Raw genomic sequence first — 17,178 nt, 5'->3', positions numbered from 1 at the left:
CACTGAGCAGAGAGAAGAAAGTGAAGCTTCAGCACTGAGCAGAGAGAAGAAAGTGAAGCTTCAGCACTGAGCAGAGAGAAGAAAGTGAAGCTTCAACACTGAGCAGAGAGAGCAAACATTTACTGTCTGTTAACTGTAAATCTGATTTCTGACATTTGCCCTCAGACACCACAGACTCTGATGTTACTACTCACTGAATACATCACATGACCGTCACACACATGTTGGAGGAGGAGACACTGACGACACGCAGGTTCAGTCCTGATCATCTTCCTCTGGTGTGTCTCAGTGCGTCGCCCAGTGTCGTGCATCTGTTGTGTGAAGTTGTGAGTTTTAGTTGATGATGTAAATGAGTGTGTGTGTGTGTGTGTGTGTGTGTGTGTGTGTGTGTGTCCTCCAGCTTCACTCTTCCTCCTGAATGATAAACTGAGGAGAAAAAGCCGACCTTGCTTTGCTCGCAGCGTTGGAGCTGAGAGTGTGAATGAGCAACTGTGGAGGTGAAAACTTTCCCAGCGTCCTCGGCTGCAGGCCTGCGAGGTGGGAGGCTGTTGCTTAGCAGCGTCTGCTCGTGTCCTCAGAAACGTCACACAGTCTGAGCTTCAGAGGACAGCAGCAAGTCTGATTCTCTCCACGTAAGTAAAGACAAATACTGCTCTCTGATTGGTCAGCGTGTGTCAGTCAGACAACACTGGTTAAAGTTTGAAGTGAAACTTCACAGCACACGTTCAGCAAAACATGAACACATGAACACATGTAGTTAAGAACATGAACCTGAAGTATTCATTCATTTATAAAGCATTTGAAACAGTTTAAAACAAAGTTCAGCTGCTACTCGTCCCCTCCTTTCTCTTAAAGTTGTCCTTATAATCTTTATTTTATTTGTCAAAGTGGACACTATTTTGTGAGATCAATATTCATGTTGTTTGACATATGAGCAGAATTATGTCTGAGAAAATCGTTATTTATTAGATTTATTATTTTATTGGTTGTTTTTTTATAAGCATCTGAAATGTATAGAAATTGAAACTGTGTCCTCACATGTGCACGTAAACCAGCTCTCACACACACTCTGTTACCGTTTGCAGCTGCTCATCAGCTCTCGGTGAAGCTCCTGGTGACTCTTTGACGCTTTGACAGGATTCACCAGTTTCTTGGGTTTGATGAGGTCGTTGTCCTCGTCTCCCTCCAGGTAGTCGGGCTGGGGCATGTAGCCGGACACCGGGGACGGTTTCGTGTAGAGGCCATCGGACCGGTGCTGCTGCAGGTCTGCGTAAGCTGACGCTGTGGACATGAGGACACGAGGGCACAATCAGGAGGTCGCTCAGATCAGATGGATTAACGATCATTTAAACTCTGCAGAGGATGAACCCTTTAGATTTTATAGACTCCTCTGGCGCCCCCCTCAGGACAAACCTGACATCTGCTCTGAATCTTCATGGTGTTTGTTCATATTGTGGATGTAATGAACACTGCAGCCTGCAGGGGGCGCTAGCAGAAACATGCTGTCAAGTTGTTTTCAGGTTTTAGCCTGAACTAGTGTGCATGTCTCTGTACGTCCAGCGTCTCCGTTTGTGTGCCAGAAGAAAAGACAGATTAACGGGCATCTGATCCGAGTCCTCAGATATTCTGGGAGACAGAGATCAGATGTCATACAGTCCACCTCACACAATGACCTCTTTCTCAAGTGCAACCAGAGACCAGCGTCCACCGCTGCTTCATATTTCAATATAATGAGCTATTTCAATTAAATGAGCTCCGGATGCAGCACATGGCCACAAGTATGTGGACAGCTGCAGGGACAGCATCCACTGTCCTGGTCTCAGACTGTCCTCCAGATGTTGAAACAGCTGCAGAGATCAGACTCTAAAACGTCAGTGAGGTTTAACGTGGACGCTGCTGCTCGACAGTCCGACCTGCTCCTGTCGTCACATTTTACTGATCAGTCAATCTGCATAAAAATCATATTCTGATAATCGATTAATCGTGAGTCAGAAGCAGAAAGTCGGCTCGTCTTCTCAACTCAACTTTATTCATAAAGCACCTTTCATACAAACACGAAGCCCAAAGTGCTTCAAATGGAAAAACACTGCAGTGACACCTGAACATCACATTTGACAGGACCAGAAAAAATTACAACCACAAGACAATAAAATATTACACAAACAAAAACAGATGATTTAAGGTCCACAGATCAGTGAATAAATACAACAGATTAAAAATGAGAGGAGAGATGAAATAAATTTAAAAATCAAAACTGTTCCCTCACATTGAAAAAAGTCTTTAATTTACTTTTTAAAATCATCGTCTGGATCAGTTTGTCTGCTGACTCGCCTGCTTCTCTGTTTTATATCACAGCAGTTTAAAGAATCCCATAATAACCTCTGATCAAACTGTCATTCACTGAGAGAGAACTCGACTCCTCCTCTTTTGTTCAGGACATTTGTCCAATCACAGCTCACTTCACAGAGAGGGCGTTCCTATTGGCTGTCTACAGATGCAGACGAGCGTGCACGTCCCTTCAGACGGTGACAGTCTGATTGAGAAGAGAAGAATCCTGCAGAGAAAGTTTCTGTTCCAGCAGCGATAACAACTGTTTACACTGCAGAGCAACACGAAACAGGAAGTGGGACTGATCAGAGTCCTCAATAAAACACAGCTTCATGTTTATGTAGCACAGTGTGTCCTCCGCCTCACTGCCTGCCGCTACAGACCACCTCACAGCAGCTGTGAAGACCGGCCCCGAGTCGATCCAGACAGATCAACCCCGACTCAGAGGGACCGCATAGCCCCGCCCCCCCCGCCAGCTCAGCAAACATTCTGTTGCTGCAACTCATCCTCACTGTGACCTCGTCACATGTCCACGTTTGGTCATGGACTTTCCACGTCCACATATGACGTCCAAGGTACCCTGGGTGTGTTGGTTGTTGACGTTCTGGGACGCCGTGTCAACTTCAGCCTGTTACATGCATTGTCTGTTTTCAAAATACACTTCTGTTTTCACAGGAAATGTACAGTTTGCATACAGTCTCTTTCAAAATAAAAGCACTACGTCTGTACAACATCACCAACACGTGGTTACGTTTAGCCAACACACACAATATTCCTGAATGATGACGAGCTGCAGTTTGACAGTGAAGGTATGAAGCCCCTCCCACTGACAGGCAGCTGGCTGACATGGGAGAGTTGTTACCTTGATAAAGCTCACCTGGGCCTGCTTCCTCCCCTCCTGCAGCACACATCCACCCTGCATTTGGTTTGCACCTACAACACCTCAGCAGCCCACCTGACTCACACCCATGCATGGCTTTCATTACTGACTCTACCAACCCGATCTCACAGAAATACGTGAAATGACCACGACCTCTTAACACCGCATTCCGTGGTGGCAGCACGTAATGAGTTAAAAGTATGTGGCGCCACCACGGAAACAATGCCAATGTAAAGTCAAATAGGATCCATTGTCGTGGTGGACACACGGATTCCCTGATTCAACGTCACGTCACATAATGGTTAATGTTGTTTTCTACTTTAGAAAACTTTATTTTATCGTCATTTGACTGAATTTATTATAGTGCATTAGTCATGATTGTTGGTTCTCTGAAACNCCCCCCCCCCCCCATTTCGTTGTAGATGTAGCATCCTTTTGTTCCTGTGCAATGACAATAACGGCTTTCTATTCTATTCTAATGAGGTAGTTAGATTATAGTTATCAGAGGATAAATTGTTCCCCTTACGTTATTAAAATAGCAAATATATTCCTCTTTAATAATTTCCCCTCAATAATAATAATAATAACAACAACATGATAGTTGGGCTTTACTGGATATTAGATATATTCAGTAGAACTATCTTTTTACGACTCTATTTTACAACAAGCCGCGAACAAACCTACCATCCTAAAAACGCTGTTTCTAGCGTATTAGCTAAAATATCGAAAATTGTACTTTTTCTTACCATAGTTCATCTAGGTGCAGTGTAATAACTAGTTCGGTTTTACTGGATATTAGATATATTGGGTAGATATATCTTTTTACAACCCTATTTAGAACCTTACTTTGCAAATCAGAAGAACTACAACTATGTTGCTGATATGTATCAAACTGCATGGCGCGGTCCCAGGGAATTGTAGTTTTTAAAAAAATCTAAGTGTTTTTCCCAGATTTGGAAGTTGTAAATACTGAATTGAGAGCACACTGTGGACTTTAAGGGGATGGTAAACACACTTGTGTAATCAGATTTTAAATATCTAATTTCTAAATGGGTGGAAATTAATTTTATACATATTTTACCCATATCTGACAGCACCCCCAGTTGTTGACCACACTCACATGATAGCTGAGGTCAAGAGCTCTCTATAACAGTTGGTCCCATGTCTGTACCCCCTTTAGTTGCTGAGTTATAAAAGGTAAAGTTCCACTGATTGTCACACCTGAGTGTGTGAAATTTGTTCTCCACATCTGACCCATCCCCTGAGGGAGCGGTGAGCAGCAGCGGTGCCGCGCTCGGGAATCATGTGGTGATCTAACCCCCCAATTCCAACCTCTGATGCTGAGTGCCAAGCAGGGAGGCAATGGGTCCCATTTTTATAGTCTTTGCTTTGACCCGGCCAGGGATCGAACCACTAGGCCACTGAGCTGCCCTCAAACATGCACTGAGGTCAAGGTTCAAAGGTCAATGGCTGAAAGCAGGAGCCATGTAGAATCTTCATACTGACATATGCTACTCTCCAGGTTGAGACCTTTCCAATGATGTATTTGGTTTAGCTCTACAACAAAGTTTAGATTTTTTCATTTTTTGGACACAAGTCATGCCAGGTCTAGTTTCAGAGGGGTCATCCCTATGTTTCCCAGGTTCTATGTTCCCCACTTAACCCTGCAAAAAGGTTCTATGTTCCCCACTTAACCCTGCAAAAAGGGTTCTATGTTCCCCACTTAACCCTGCAAAAATGGTTCTATGTTCCCCACTTAACCCTGCAAAAAGGTTCTATGTACCCCACTTAACCCTACAAAAAGGTTCTATGTTCCCCACTTAACCCTGCAAAAAGGTTCTATGTTCCCCACTTAACCCTGCAGGCAACATACAACCTGGGAAACATAAAACCTTTTTTGCAGGGTTAAGCGGGGAACATAGAACCCTTTTTGCAGGGTTGTGGGGAACATAGAACCCGGGAAACATAGATATGCTCCCGTTTCAGAGAGCACTCTGAAGGCCCTGTGTATAAAATGATTTTTGGTTGTTTATTTTTTACTGTAGATAGTTACTAACATGAGTCATCCTCACACAATACAATACTACTGACAATCTAGTACATTACTACAGGCTTGGAGGAAGGTCTGAAGAGCTTGGGTTACAGTTAGGGCTGATGAGACCAACCCGTTCTCATTCACGCACAGGTTTCTATTCACATAACCCTGGAGAGTTTTTGTATCTTTATGATTCTTGGTTTTGGGATTTTATTTCAGCACGACAGACATTCAATCAGAATCTGTTTTATTAGCCAGTGCAAGCATACAAAGAGTGTGTCTTGGTGTTTGCTCCCAAAAACACGCAACACAGAAGAATAAAGACAGAAAAAAGTAAACCAATAATAATAATTAAATAAGCAAAAATAATATTTAAATGATATTGAAATTTTAAAATCTATTTACAGAGTGGAATGGCAGCCTAGTAGTCCGGAAATGGTGAATAAAACATGAAATGAAATATTGGCTGTACAGAGGAAATGTGGTCTGAGTTATGGACAAAGAAATGAAGTGTATGAAATATATGACGGTGACAAGAGCAACTTGTATGTAATGTAGGAGTGCGTCAGGGGGATAATTTATCACCACTATTGTTTGCACTATATTTAAATGACTTTGAAAAATATGTGAGTCAATGGTACAAGGGACTTCAACTTTTTTCAACTGAATGCTGCAATGTGATGAATGGTGAAATAGGGATATATTTGAAATTATATGTCCTGCTTTACGCAGATGATACGATTGTACTGGCAGAGACTCCTTCAGAATTACAGGCCGCATTAAATGCAGTTGCTTCTTATTGTAAAAACTGGTGTTTAACTGTCAACACAGACAAAACAAAGGTTGTTATTTTCTCTAGGGGGAAATTACGGATACTCCCAGAATTTAAGTTTGGTTCAGATAAATTAGAAGTTACTTTTGAGTATGACTATCTTGGAACGTTATTTAATTTTAATGGACGATTTGATAAAGCAATAGCTAAGCAAGTTAAACTAGCTAAAAGAGCTTTATTCTCCTTGGAAAACAGAGTTACTAGATTACAGTTACCTGTTGATATACAATGTGAGTTATTTGACCAGCTTATAGTGCCTATTCTTTTATATGGAAGTGAAGTCTGGGGATTTCATAAACTTGACCAAATTGAAATGCTTCACAGATCTTTCTTGAAACGTTTACTTAATGTTAATAAACGCACAGCAAATTGTATTATTTATGGAGAGTTTGGTCGAAATAGTTTAGATTTAAAGGTAAACATGAGAATGATTAACTTTTGGGTACATTTAATTAGTCATAATACAGCAAAAATCTCTTTGACTGTGTTTATTGTTTTCAAGACTTTGTATGATGACAATATTTTTCAGTGTAAATGGATTTCCAAAGTTAAAAATATTCTTGATGATTGTGGTTTATCGTACTTATGGCATGACGCTGGACGGATGAACCCTAAATATTTAAAATTAATGATTGAACGTAGATTATCTGATATGGAACTACAGAGATGGCATGAGAAATTACAAAGTAACCCTTTATGTGATAGTTATAAATTGTTTAAAACTGATTTCACTTTTGAACCTTATCTGATTATGTTAAGACCTGCCGAAAGAGTTTGTTTGTCTAAGTTTCGGTGTGGAAATCATAAGTTACCTATCTCTGAGCGCAGGTATGATCGTGAAAATGTCCCCCGGAAATGTACTCTTTGTTTGACTGGCAATCGAGGAGACGAATATCATTATGTACTTGTGTGTTCTTTTTTTGATAAAGAGAGAAGAGAGTTGGTCGGACAGTTCTATAGAGCAAATCCAAATATTTATAAGTTTCAAAAGTTCATGTCATCTCGAAAAGTAAAGGTCTTGTCAAATTTGTTGAAACTTTTAAAGAAAATCTTGAATAGTTTCTCTTGATTTGCTTTGACTTGTATGTATGTACACAAATTCTGTTTTATTTATTTTGTTGTGCATTGGCTGCCGCCTGCCCTGATTTGTTAATGTTATTTTTTGTTGTCTGCCCCTTATACCCCGGGGAGGGGTCAAAAGGAATAAATAAATGAAATGAAATGAAATAAATGAAACAATGTGCATAAATAATTAAATGAGGTATCAGTGGAAGTTGAATGCAATGCACAAACTAAGTCCAGTTTGATGAAATAATATGCAAGTGACAAGTGCAGGGATTAAATGAGGGATGTGGAATGTAAAGTCCAGTTTGAACGCGCCCCATCCGCCCACAGCACAATGCTCTTAAAGCTCTACGCTATCAAAAGCTGGCAAAATACATTTATTTTATTTTATGGCCTTGACATTAACCTGTCATATTGCTGAGTTATCAAGAACACTTCTGTGTTTTTGTGTGTATACAGGAATGTTGAAGATATCATTGAGGAGACGAGGTTGACGTGACGTTGTTGAATCAGGGACTCCGTGTGTCCACCATGACAATGGATCCTAATTGACTTTACATTGGCATTGTTTCCGTGGTACCAGCACATACTTTTACCTCATTACGTGTCGAATTCGGTGTTAAGAGGTCGTGGTCATTTCACGTATGTCTGTGAGACCAGGTTGGACTCTGCTGACCTACACACTCTGCAGGGTATTTCAGTTCATCTTAGCTTGATAAATGATGCTTGTTTAACTTGATCTGTTGTGTGGACTCCTGCTTGTCCCATTCACTGAGCCAGTTTGTGACAAAGGTGAAGGATCAGAGATGAAGAGGCTAAAGTTCAGAGTTTACAAAAAGTAAGACGCTATTAGCACTGACAGCCCGAGTCTGTGACTGTGTCTCGTACGGTCAGCTTCAGACGTGCTGTTGTAGACTTTACTCTGCGTCCTAAAACGGTGACGTGATGAGGTGGAACTGAGCGTCTGACCGGTGGTGATTCAGAGAGGAGCGACACAGGAAGTCTGGACGGACTATGAGATATTATTTGGTTTGGTATCGACCTGAGACAGGATGTGCAAACTAAAGCCTCTCTGTAGTTTATCGAAGTCTCTGTGAGTGCCTGTTATCTGGTTACAACACTGTCTGACTGCACCTCGGCTGGGAAGACATGTGATCACGTTACACGGTAATGTCAGAACATAACGTGTCTTCTCTTTAACGCTGACAATAAAATCAGATCAGACCTACTGTCGCAGCTCAAAGCATCTTCAACCAGAAACTGTGTGAGGCGTCACATCGTCTGTGAGGATCATTTACAGAATGTAACGAGCTGTGTTCCTGATCTGCGCTCACAGCCCATAATATGAACTGTTTCTAAAAGATAAATGAGGTTCAGACGTGATGGACACTTTGGTGATTGTTGTGACATTTTACAGACTTTGATGATCAGATGATCCTCATGGACGCCCTGATTTGCACTGGATCACTGTGACGCTCTGTACGTGGGATCTCAGCTGCAGCTGGTACAGAACGCTGCTGTTACTGTGCATTCACACCAAAAGCGTCATGAGCGTCATAAGCGGCCGGCAGCCATTCATTTTCAATGTACGCTTGCTACGAAGGGCGTCTGGAGCATCGGCGGCAGCGAGCGGCGCGTCACTGTGAAGTTGAGAGAAGCTCAACTTTATGCAAATGAGCAGCGCCGCTGCCGAAGCAGCAGCCAATTGCAGACCGGGATTCGGGTACGGAGGTCTGGGTGAAATTCACCGTGGAGTTGCCGGGTTTGCAGGACTCTGTGGATCCCTGTGTTTCCTCAGCAAATACGCCAATGCAGTACAAAGGAGGCTTCCGAAAGTGCGATTCTTGAGCTCCCTCTTATTTACCACCAATTACATTTCTCAGTGGTCCTACGTGCCAACAGGAGAGTAAAATCATAATTATAAAGGACTCATAAAGGCTATATTGACTGTGTTTATTAGCGTTATTTTAATTGTGCAATGAAAGTCATGGATAATACAAAGTGAAGACATAAATGATATATTTGTTCATCCTTGTAAAATGAACAGCTGTGTCAGCCTTGATGGACACATCTGCAGCAACCGGCCCCGCCCCTTTGGCCGCTGCAAGCGCCTGCTGGAGCTGCTGCCAGGCAGCGCGATGCTGCACCAAAAGCGTCATGAGCGCCAGCGGTCGCTCATGACGCTTTTGGTGTGAATGCACAGTTAGACTTCTAACTGGTCCGTGGAGAACAGACCACATCACAGCTGTACTGGTTACCTGACAGGTGTTGGTCTGAGTTTAAGGTGTTATCTTAAACTCAGACCAACACCTGTCTTTAAAGCCTTTCCCAGCAGCTCTCAGACTGCTCCTGGCCGTCCTGTGATCCAGACTGAGGGTGAAGGATGATGGTGCGTTCGCAGTCTTCCGCCCCAAAGCTTTGGAACAGTTTAGACGTGTTTAAATCAAAGCTGCAGCCCCACATGTTTTCTGAGGCCTTTGATTGCGTGGTTAGAGCCCAGATGCAGCACCACAGACAAGACGGGCTGTTTGTAACGGCCTTTAATAAACCAGTTGCAGAGCACAGGATGAACTGATAAGTGTAACAACAAGAAAGGTCAACCTCTTGGCTGGAGGCCTCCCAAGACACGAGATGAGTCCAAAAGCTTTGGTGAGCCACGTAGAGGCAGAGGGAAGGAGAGTCTCTGGCATCTGCTTGATGCACACACACCAGACAGTTCAACTGTGAGCAGAGGTACCGTGACAAAACAGGTGGGAGATGTCGTCAGGCGAGCAGAAGATCCAACACAGGTAGGAACACGGGAGGGGTGACGTGCTGATGGGGAGCAGACAGTAGGTCGGTCGGGCCAGGCAAGGAGGCGAGGAAGCAGCGGTGACAATGAGAGGATGCACAATGTGTAGCCCTGCGGCGAGGTAACCTACAGCACAGGAAATCACAGGCAGCAGACCGGGCAAACTCACAACGTAGAGCTGAGTGACGGTCTCTCCTCACAGCCACAGGAAACAGGTGAACAGACACCAGGAACAAGGAAGCAGAACTCTTGGTCTGGAGGAGTTTACCAGGGAGCAGACGAAGCAGGAGAGTCAGAGGCAGGCGAAGTCGACAACGAGGAATAAACGCTGGAAGGATCAATCTGTGAGTCTTTGTACTGACAGGAGGTAATGATCCACAGATGACAGCAGTTGGCTTGATGACGTGGGCATGGTGGACCGACAGGAGCAGGAAATGTGTGGACAGGTGATAGGCTGGCAGGTAGGTGTGGCCTTCTTTGTGCCCAGTGTGTTTGGGCTCCATCACATTACAGCTGAATAAATTATATTCAAATATATGAACACTGTTAAGATAGAAACATGTTTCTGTATGTTAGACACATGACCTCATCACATGACATCACATCACTTCACATGTGAACACGCTCTGCAGGCTGTTCCCATCACACCTCACTCTGTTCAGCTGATGGAGCACATTGATTTTTCATGTCTTCAAATCTTGGATTCAGTTTTGGATGAAACCAGTGGCTCTGCTTTTAACTCCACTTCCTGTCTCTGAGAATCACATTATCTGCACTCTACTGATGATGTCTGTTGGTGCTCACTGTGACCCAGCTTCCCTCAGGCTCAGTCAGCTCAGAGATCAAGATCAGTCAGCTCAGAGATCAGGATCAGTCAGCTCAGAGATCAGGCTCAGTCAGCACAGAGATCAGGATCAGTCAGCTCAGAGATCAGGATCAGGATCAATCAGCTCAGAGATCAGGATCAGTCAGCTCAGAGATCAGGATCAGTCAGCTCAGAGATCAAGATCAGTCAGCTCAGAGATCATGATCAGGATCAGTCAGCTCAGAGATCAGGATCAGTCAGCTCAGAGATCAGGATCAGGATCAGGATCAGGATCAGGATCAGTCAGCTCAGAGATCAAGATCAGTCAGCTCAGAGATCAGGATCAGGATCAGGATCAGGATCAGTCAGCTCAGAGATCAGGATCAGGATCAGTCAGCTCAGAGATCAGGATCAGGATCAGTCAGCTCAGAGATCAGGATCAGTCAGCTCAGAGATCAGGATCAGTCAGCTCAGAGATCAGGCTCAGTCAGCTCAGAGATCAGGATCAGGATCAGTCAGCTCAGAGATCAGGATCAGTCAGCTCAGAGATCAGGATCAGTCAGCTCAGAGATCAGGATCGGGCTCAGAGTTTGTTGAGCCTGCTGTCTGAAACAGAGCCCAGGACGTGTGAAGGGAGCTCCTATTGGCTCAGTGAGGTGTCAATCAAAAGGTCAGGAGCTGGCCTCCATTTTTGTAACATATTTACATACACAGGACATCACCATGTCATTCATTCATTCATTCATTTAGCTCAGCCAGTAAATTCCCCCTCACCAGGCCCACCTGTCTGTCCAGCCTATCACCTGTCCACACATCTCCTGCCGCTCCACCACACCCACCTCATCAGGCCAGCTCTGTTCACCTGAGCCTCATCACACCCTGCCGGTACATATGCTCAGCTTCACAGACCCTGGGTGTCAGATTGGTCCCATGAAGGATGGGATGACTCCTCGTTACTGACCTCATCTGTCTCTGACTCACCAGGTAAACTCCTCAGCCGTCTGTCCTCGACCACCAGCTCTGCTTCTGTGTTCCTGGTGTCTGTCCGTCTGTCCCCCTCGGCTGTGTGGAGTTTCTCCCTGACTATTCTACGACGTTTACGAGTTTACCTGCTCAGCTTCCTGTGACACAGTGTGTCTGCACCTCAGACATCCCTCAGCTCCATCACTGGTTCCTGGACTCCTCTGCTCACCTGACGACCTCTCCTACCTGCTCCCTCACCGTACTGCTGCTCAGAGTCAAACTGTTTCCTGTTTGTGTGCGTCCTGAGACTTCCCTGCCCTCTGCCTCACCTGGACTCAACCTGAGTGTTGGGAGGCGTCGAGCCGAGGAGATAAAGGTTTCACTGTTTCACCTGCCTGTTTCATGCTCATTAAAGACCTTTACAAACTGTCCTGTTGTCTGAGGAGCTGCAGTGAAGTCCGACCAGACCTGTTACAGAAGAAGACAATGACGGATCATATGTGTATGTGAGACAAATTGTGATTTGTGATATTGGGCTTTATAAATAAAATTGAATTGAATTGAAATTGAATGTGTAGAAATCTGCAGCAGCTGGATATCTGTGGAGGGAATCATGAGTCTGTCAGTGTGTCAGAGATGAACTGGGAGCTGTGACTCAGTCTGGATAATATGATCTGTTAGTAACTATTATTATACTTCACAGGTGAGTTAGAACTGTTTGTTTGTTTGTTGTTTATCTGACAGAAGTGTTTACTGAGCCCGCTGTGGTGGGTGTGTCTTCAAATGTTCAGTATTAATGGAGCTGAGGAGCGGAGCTCTCCAACAATATGTCATCTGAGTAAAACCTCATAAACAACCACAGATACAGCTGCTGATTAAATATTGAGCCCACTGTCACTCTGAAGTCGTTGAAACCCAGCACTTGGGCAGTGACTGGCGGCATCGGCATGACACACGGCTGGGCACCGTTATAGTCTAATGGCACCCAGACGTGTCGTGGGGAAATATGGCAGGACAAGGACGAAGGTTAAAGAAACGAAAGTCTGACCGGGGCAGGTGGGAGGGGTAGATGGGTCCAACAAACACTGACGAACCAGGGCTAACACTGAGCGGTGCTCACTTCCCGTGAGACTGTAAAGCAAAACTTTGTCTTTTTATCCTAAACCTAACCACGTGTGTGTGTTGCTGAAGGAAAAAAACATCTGTTGGTGGTGTTGTGCCAATGTAGTGCTTTTATTTTGAAAGAGACTGTATCAAACTGTACATTTCCTGTGAAAACAGAAGTGTATTTTGAAAACAGACAATGCATGTAACAGGCTGAAGTTGACACGGCGTCCCAGAACATCAACAACCAACACACCCAGGGTACCTTGGACGTCATATGTGGACGTGGAAAGTCCATGACCAAACGTGGACATGTGACGAGGTCACAGTGAGGATGATGATGATGTATGATAATCATCTAATAAAACCGTATAGGTCTCACAGACGGGCCAATAATTATGTCAGATAATTTGATGTAATTATGTTAAACCACCTTCCCAACAAAGAAAATGAAAATACCTCAAACTAAACTGAGCACATCAACAGTGACGACTGCAGGAGTGTGTAACAGAGGACAGGTGGATACATTCAGCAGACAGCAGGTCTGTTCCAACATTTCCTCAGCTGAATAAACCCCATCAGCTGTTTTTGGGATTGTTGCAGACTGAAGGGACTCATTTCATAGCAGCCTCTATCAATACATATAAATACATGTTGCTGACTTTACAGGTGATTTTTTTTCTACGATGGTGCTTTAAATTTCGTTATTCATCGTCCTCCGCTTATCCGGGTCCGGGTCACGGGGGCAGCAGCCTCAGCAGAGAAGCCCAGACAGTCCTCTCCCCAGCCACTTCCGTCAGCTCTTCTGAGGGAACCCCGAGGCATTCCCAGGCCAGCCGGGTGAGGGTTGGAACATAGATCGACCGGTAAATCGAGAGCTTCGCTTTCTGGCTAAGCTCCCTTTTCACCACAATGGACCAGTTAAGCGCCTGCATCACTGCTGACGCCGCCCCAATCCGCCTGTCAATCTCCCGCTCCACCCTACCCTCACTCGTGAANCTTCGGTACAGGGACTGGATGGCCCTTAGCAAGGGGCCACCAACCCCATACTCCCGGAGCACCCCCACAGGATGCCCCTGGGGACACGGCCGTAAGCCTTCTCCAAATCCACAAAACACACGTGGACTGGTTGGGTGAACTCCCATCCCAGGGTAAAGAGCTGGTCCACGGTTCCGCGTCCGGGACGAAAACCACATTGCTCCTCCTCAATCTGAGGTTCAACTATCGACTGGACCCTCTTCTCCAGCACCCTGGAGTAGACCTTACCGGGTAGGCTGAGGAGTGTGATCCCCCTGTAGTTGGAACACACCCTCTGGTCCCCTTTCTGCTTTTAATTTGTATTTAAATATTTCTTTTTATAACGTGTCAGTAAGCTACACATCTACCTGTATTACACCCACCTCATCAACTAATCACACCACAGGATGTCAAAGGTCACCAGTGACCAATCATATTTGAGGACTGGCTCTGTGGGTAGGGTCTCACACAGGTGTGAAAAACAGAGGACTGTGGGAAAGTGAGGAACTGAAGAACAGGAGGAGCCTCAGCTGTGTGATTTTCAGAGTTTACACAAGTGAACGAATCATCTGTGGAGTCCAGTGATTCACAAAAACATCTGTCAATGAATCACATGAGCAGAAAAGATAACTGTTCAAACACAGAGGCTGAAGTCTGCTGTCGTCTGACACAAACACTCAGCTCTCTGAGTGACATGTTGCAAAAGACGAGTCTGAACTGTGACACTATTGATCAGAGAAAAAACACCAGAGAACATCAGACCAAACCGGGGCTAAAACATTTTGTCTCCATGTCTCTACATTTCTTTAATTCTTCTGATCATAATGTTTTTTATTATGTAACAATCTCAACATAGTACGTTGATCTAAACTCCCACTCAAATCAAGTTTCTCTGCCAGCAGTGACTTCATCTTCATCATCCTACGCTCCCTTCGTTCACACCAGCCTCATACTGCTTCATTATCACTTAGCAAAACATTCATAAAGTGTAAATCATCAAATCAGAATATCCTGATAATACAAGCATACGGCCAACGGTGGAAAGTCAGTATCACTCAGGTAGTAAATATTTCCATTTTATGCCACTAAACAAATAACTTACTGGTTGTTAACATCATTCACACAAAACCAACAGTAATTATATAAAATATGATGCATTGTTGTAGATGAATCCACCCAACACTACAGTTTGAGTTAAAACTACCTCCACCTTGATACAGAAATGATTCTGAAGTTTGATTTAAGTATGCCCTTTTTTTTCTTTTTTCTTTTTTTTACAATTCTTGTATTAATATTTTTACTTTGAGTAAAAAGTCTGAGTACTTTTATTAAATACCACTGTCCACCCAACAAATCTGCATAAGCCTCATGTTCAGGTCCTGAAATAACAACTCACACAGTTATAAAACACTCTCCATCTAACCCAGGAATTTATTCTGAATTATGACAAAAGATTATTTAAACTCCAGTTCCACAATAACAAAAACAAACAGTTTTCATTAATAATCTTATTTATGTTGGAGATGTTTTTGGTTTTGTTTTTATCCTGCAGACTCTTCCACATTTTCACCAAACACACACAGACAGATTCAACACAATGTAAAACACAGAACAAACACATTATAACGAGTTCACAACAGAGTGAAACACTGAAAGGTCAAATATTCCAGTTATTAGGAAACTAACTGATCACAGCTCACACTCACAAGTCACCAATGATGCAGTGTAAAATCACATGTCAGCTCAAAGCTTCAGGAGGATCCAGGATCAGAGTCCATCCTCCTCTGGGTCTTACCAGACTTCACCATCCCCTCCCTGGCTGTGGTGGACCGCTGAGGGCTGCTGCAGCTCCTCTGATCCATCTGATCCATCTGATCCCGGTCCGGATGATCCTCCTGTGTTTCAGTGTGTGTGGACCTTCATCCTCTCTGCAGGAGCAGCAGCGCTCCTCTCCTCCCAACTGAGTCATGCCGAGTGTAAAACAACAGTCACATGATCCTCCCAGTGTTTCCCCTCCTCCTCCTCCTCCTCCTCCTCCTCCTGAAGCAACCCTTCTGCCTCTATCTAACCTGCTCTCAGCCTTTTCCCACGCTGCCTGCAGCTCCAGCACGTTTCATGGATTCAAATAAAAAACAGTGAAGATGGTGAAAAGCTGAAAACCACAGAGTTCATCCTCTGAGGAGAAAGTCCAGCCGTCAGGATAAATGCTGGTGTCGAACGTTTCTGAAAATCCCAGAGATGTTTCATTTGTATATATTTTAGATATTTTTCGGGCATTTTTGCCTTTAATTGATAGGACAGTGAAGTGTGAAAGGGGGAGAGAGAGGGAGTGACATGCAGCAAAGGGCCACAGGCTGGAGTCAAACCTGGGCCGCAGCGGCAACAGCCTGGTACATGGGGCGCCTGCTCTATCCACTAAGCCACCGACGCCCCTCATTTGTATATTTTTATTTAGTGGAAACACTGAATTTTTGCCTTTCAACAATAAAAACACAGACGGACGCTGAGCGGCACACATGCAGCAGAAAACACAGCCACAACTCTCTGATTAAAACCAACATTCAGCGACACGAACGGTGCTGGAAACGTGGCAGTGACTCACTGAAAAACACCCTTGTGGCGCAAACGCTGCAGAAACTGCGCAACAACTCTTAAAAAACACCTTTGTTGACACTAACACTGCTGAAAACACCTAAAACCACCCTCATTCTGTGGCACAGACGCCACTGGAAACACAGCAACGATTAGCAAAACACCAGCCCTGTTCAGTGATGCACATGGTGCTGGAAATGCAGCGATGGCTCACTAAAAACCACCCGTCTGTTTAGAACAGACTCCCAGAATGCCCCACTGTTCTTTGACAGTAACCTGAGAGGGACAAACTTACCTCTGCCATTTGGGTGCTTTCCATTTTTCACACAATGCTGCTTCGGTGGAGGTTCGTGGTTGATGCTGTACGCCTTCTGGAAAACAGAAGAAGAAGAGAAGGAGAGACTGAGGAAGACGTGAGGATGAGTGATGTCAGAAACTCTCCTGAGTGTCACACTTTGTGTTGGAGGAGGAAAAGCAGCCGAACCATGTGACATCAGAGCAGAGGAAGAAGTCACACACACAGGAAGTTAGTTTTCATAGTGGCCAAAATGTGGAATTACACCGTCACATGACACCCTGCGGCCCAGAAACACTTTTCCCTCATGGTGAAAGAGACGTCTGTAAATCAGTGGATACCTTTTTCTTTTTTCTTTTTTTGATCATCACAATCCTGAGATATCACACACACACATGGTTACGTTTAGCCAACACACACACGTGGTTACGTTTAGCCAACACACACACACGTGGTTACGTTTAGCCAACA

The 17,178-nt window shown here is 44.3% G+C and overlaps 1 protein-coding gene across 4 annotated transcripts in view; it reads right to left on the bottom strand.

Annotated features, from left to right (window-relative positions):
• The window catches only part of LOC126385818 (protein FAM107B-like), a 35,063-nt gene that overhangs the window by 7,397 nt on the left and 10,488 nt on the right, over nt 1-17,178 (bottom strand). For 3 of the 4 annotated variants that reach the window (XM_050037806.1, XM_050037804.1, XM_050037805.1), the window contains exons 2-3: nt 16,708-16,783; nt 1,077-1,281 (exon numbers count right to left, since the gene is read on the bottom strand). In XM_050037806.1, coding sequence (XP_049893763.1) covers nt 1,077-1,281; nt 16,708-16,783 — 281 coding nt within the window. Of the gene's footprint in view, nt 1-1,076; nt 1,282-15,615; nt 15,787-16,707; nt 16,784-17,178 lie in introns of those variants that run through there. The other variant, XM_050037807.1, reaches the window with a different exon arrangement.

Source organism: Epinephelus moara, chromosome 24 (genome assembly GCF_006386435.1).
Source record: "Epinephelus moara isolate mb chromosome 24, YSFRI_EMoa_1.0, whole genome shotgun sequence".
Taxonomy (NCBI): Eukaryota; Metazoa; Chordata; class Actinopteri; order Perciformes; family Serranidae; genus Epinephelus; species Epinephelus moara.
Note: the sequence above shows the minus strand (reverse complement) of the source record. Positions and strands in the feature narration are given on the sequence as shown.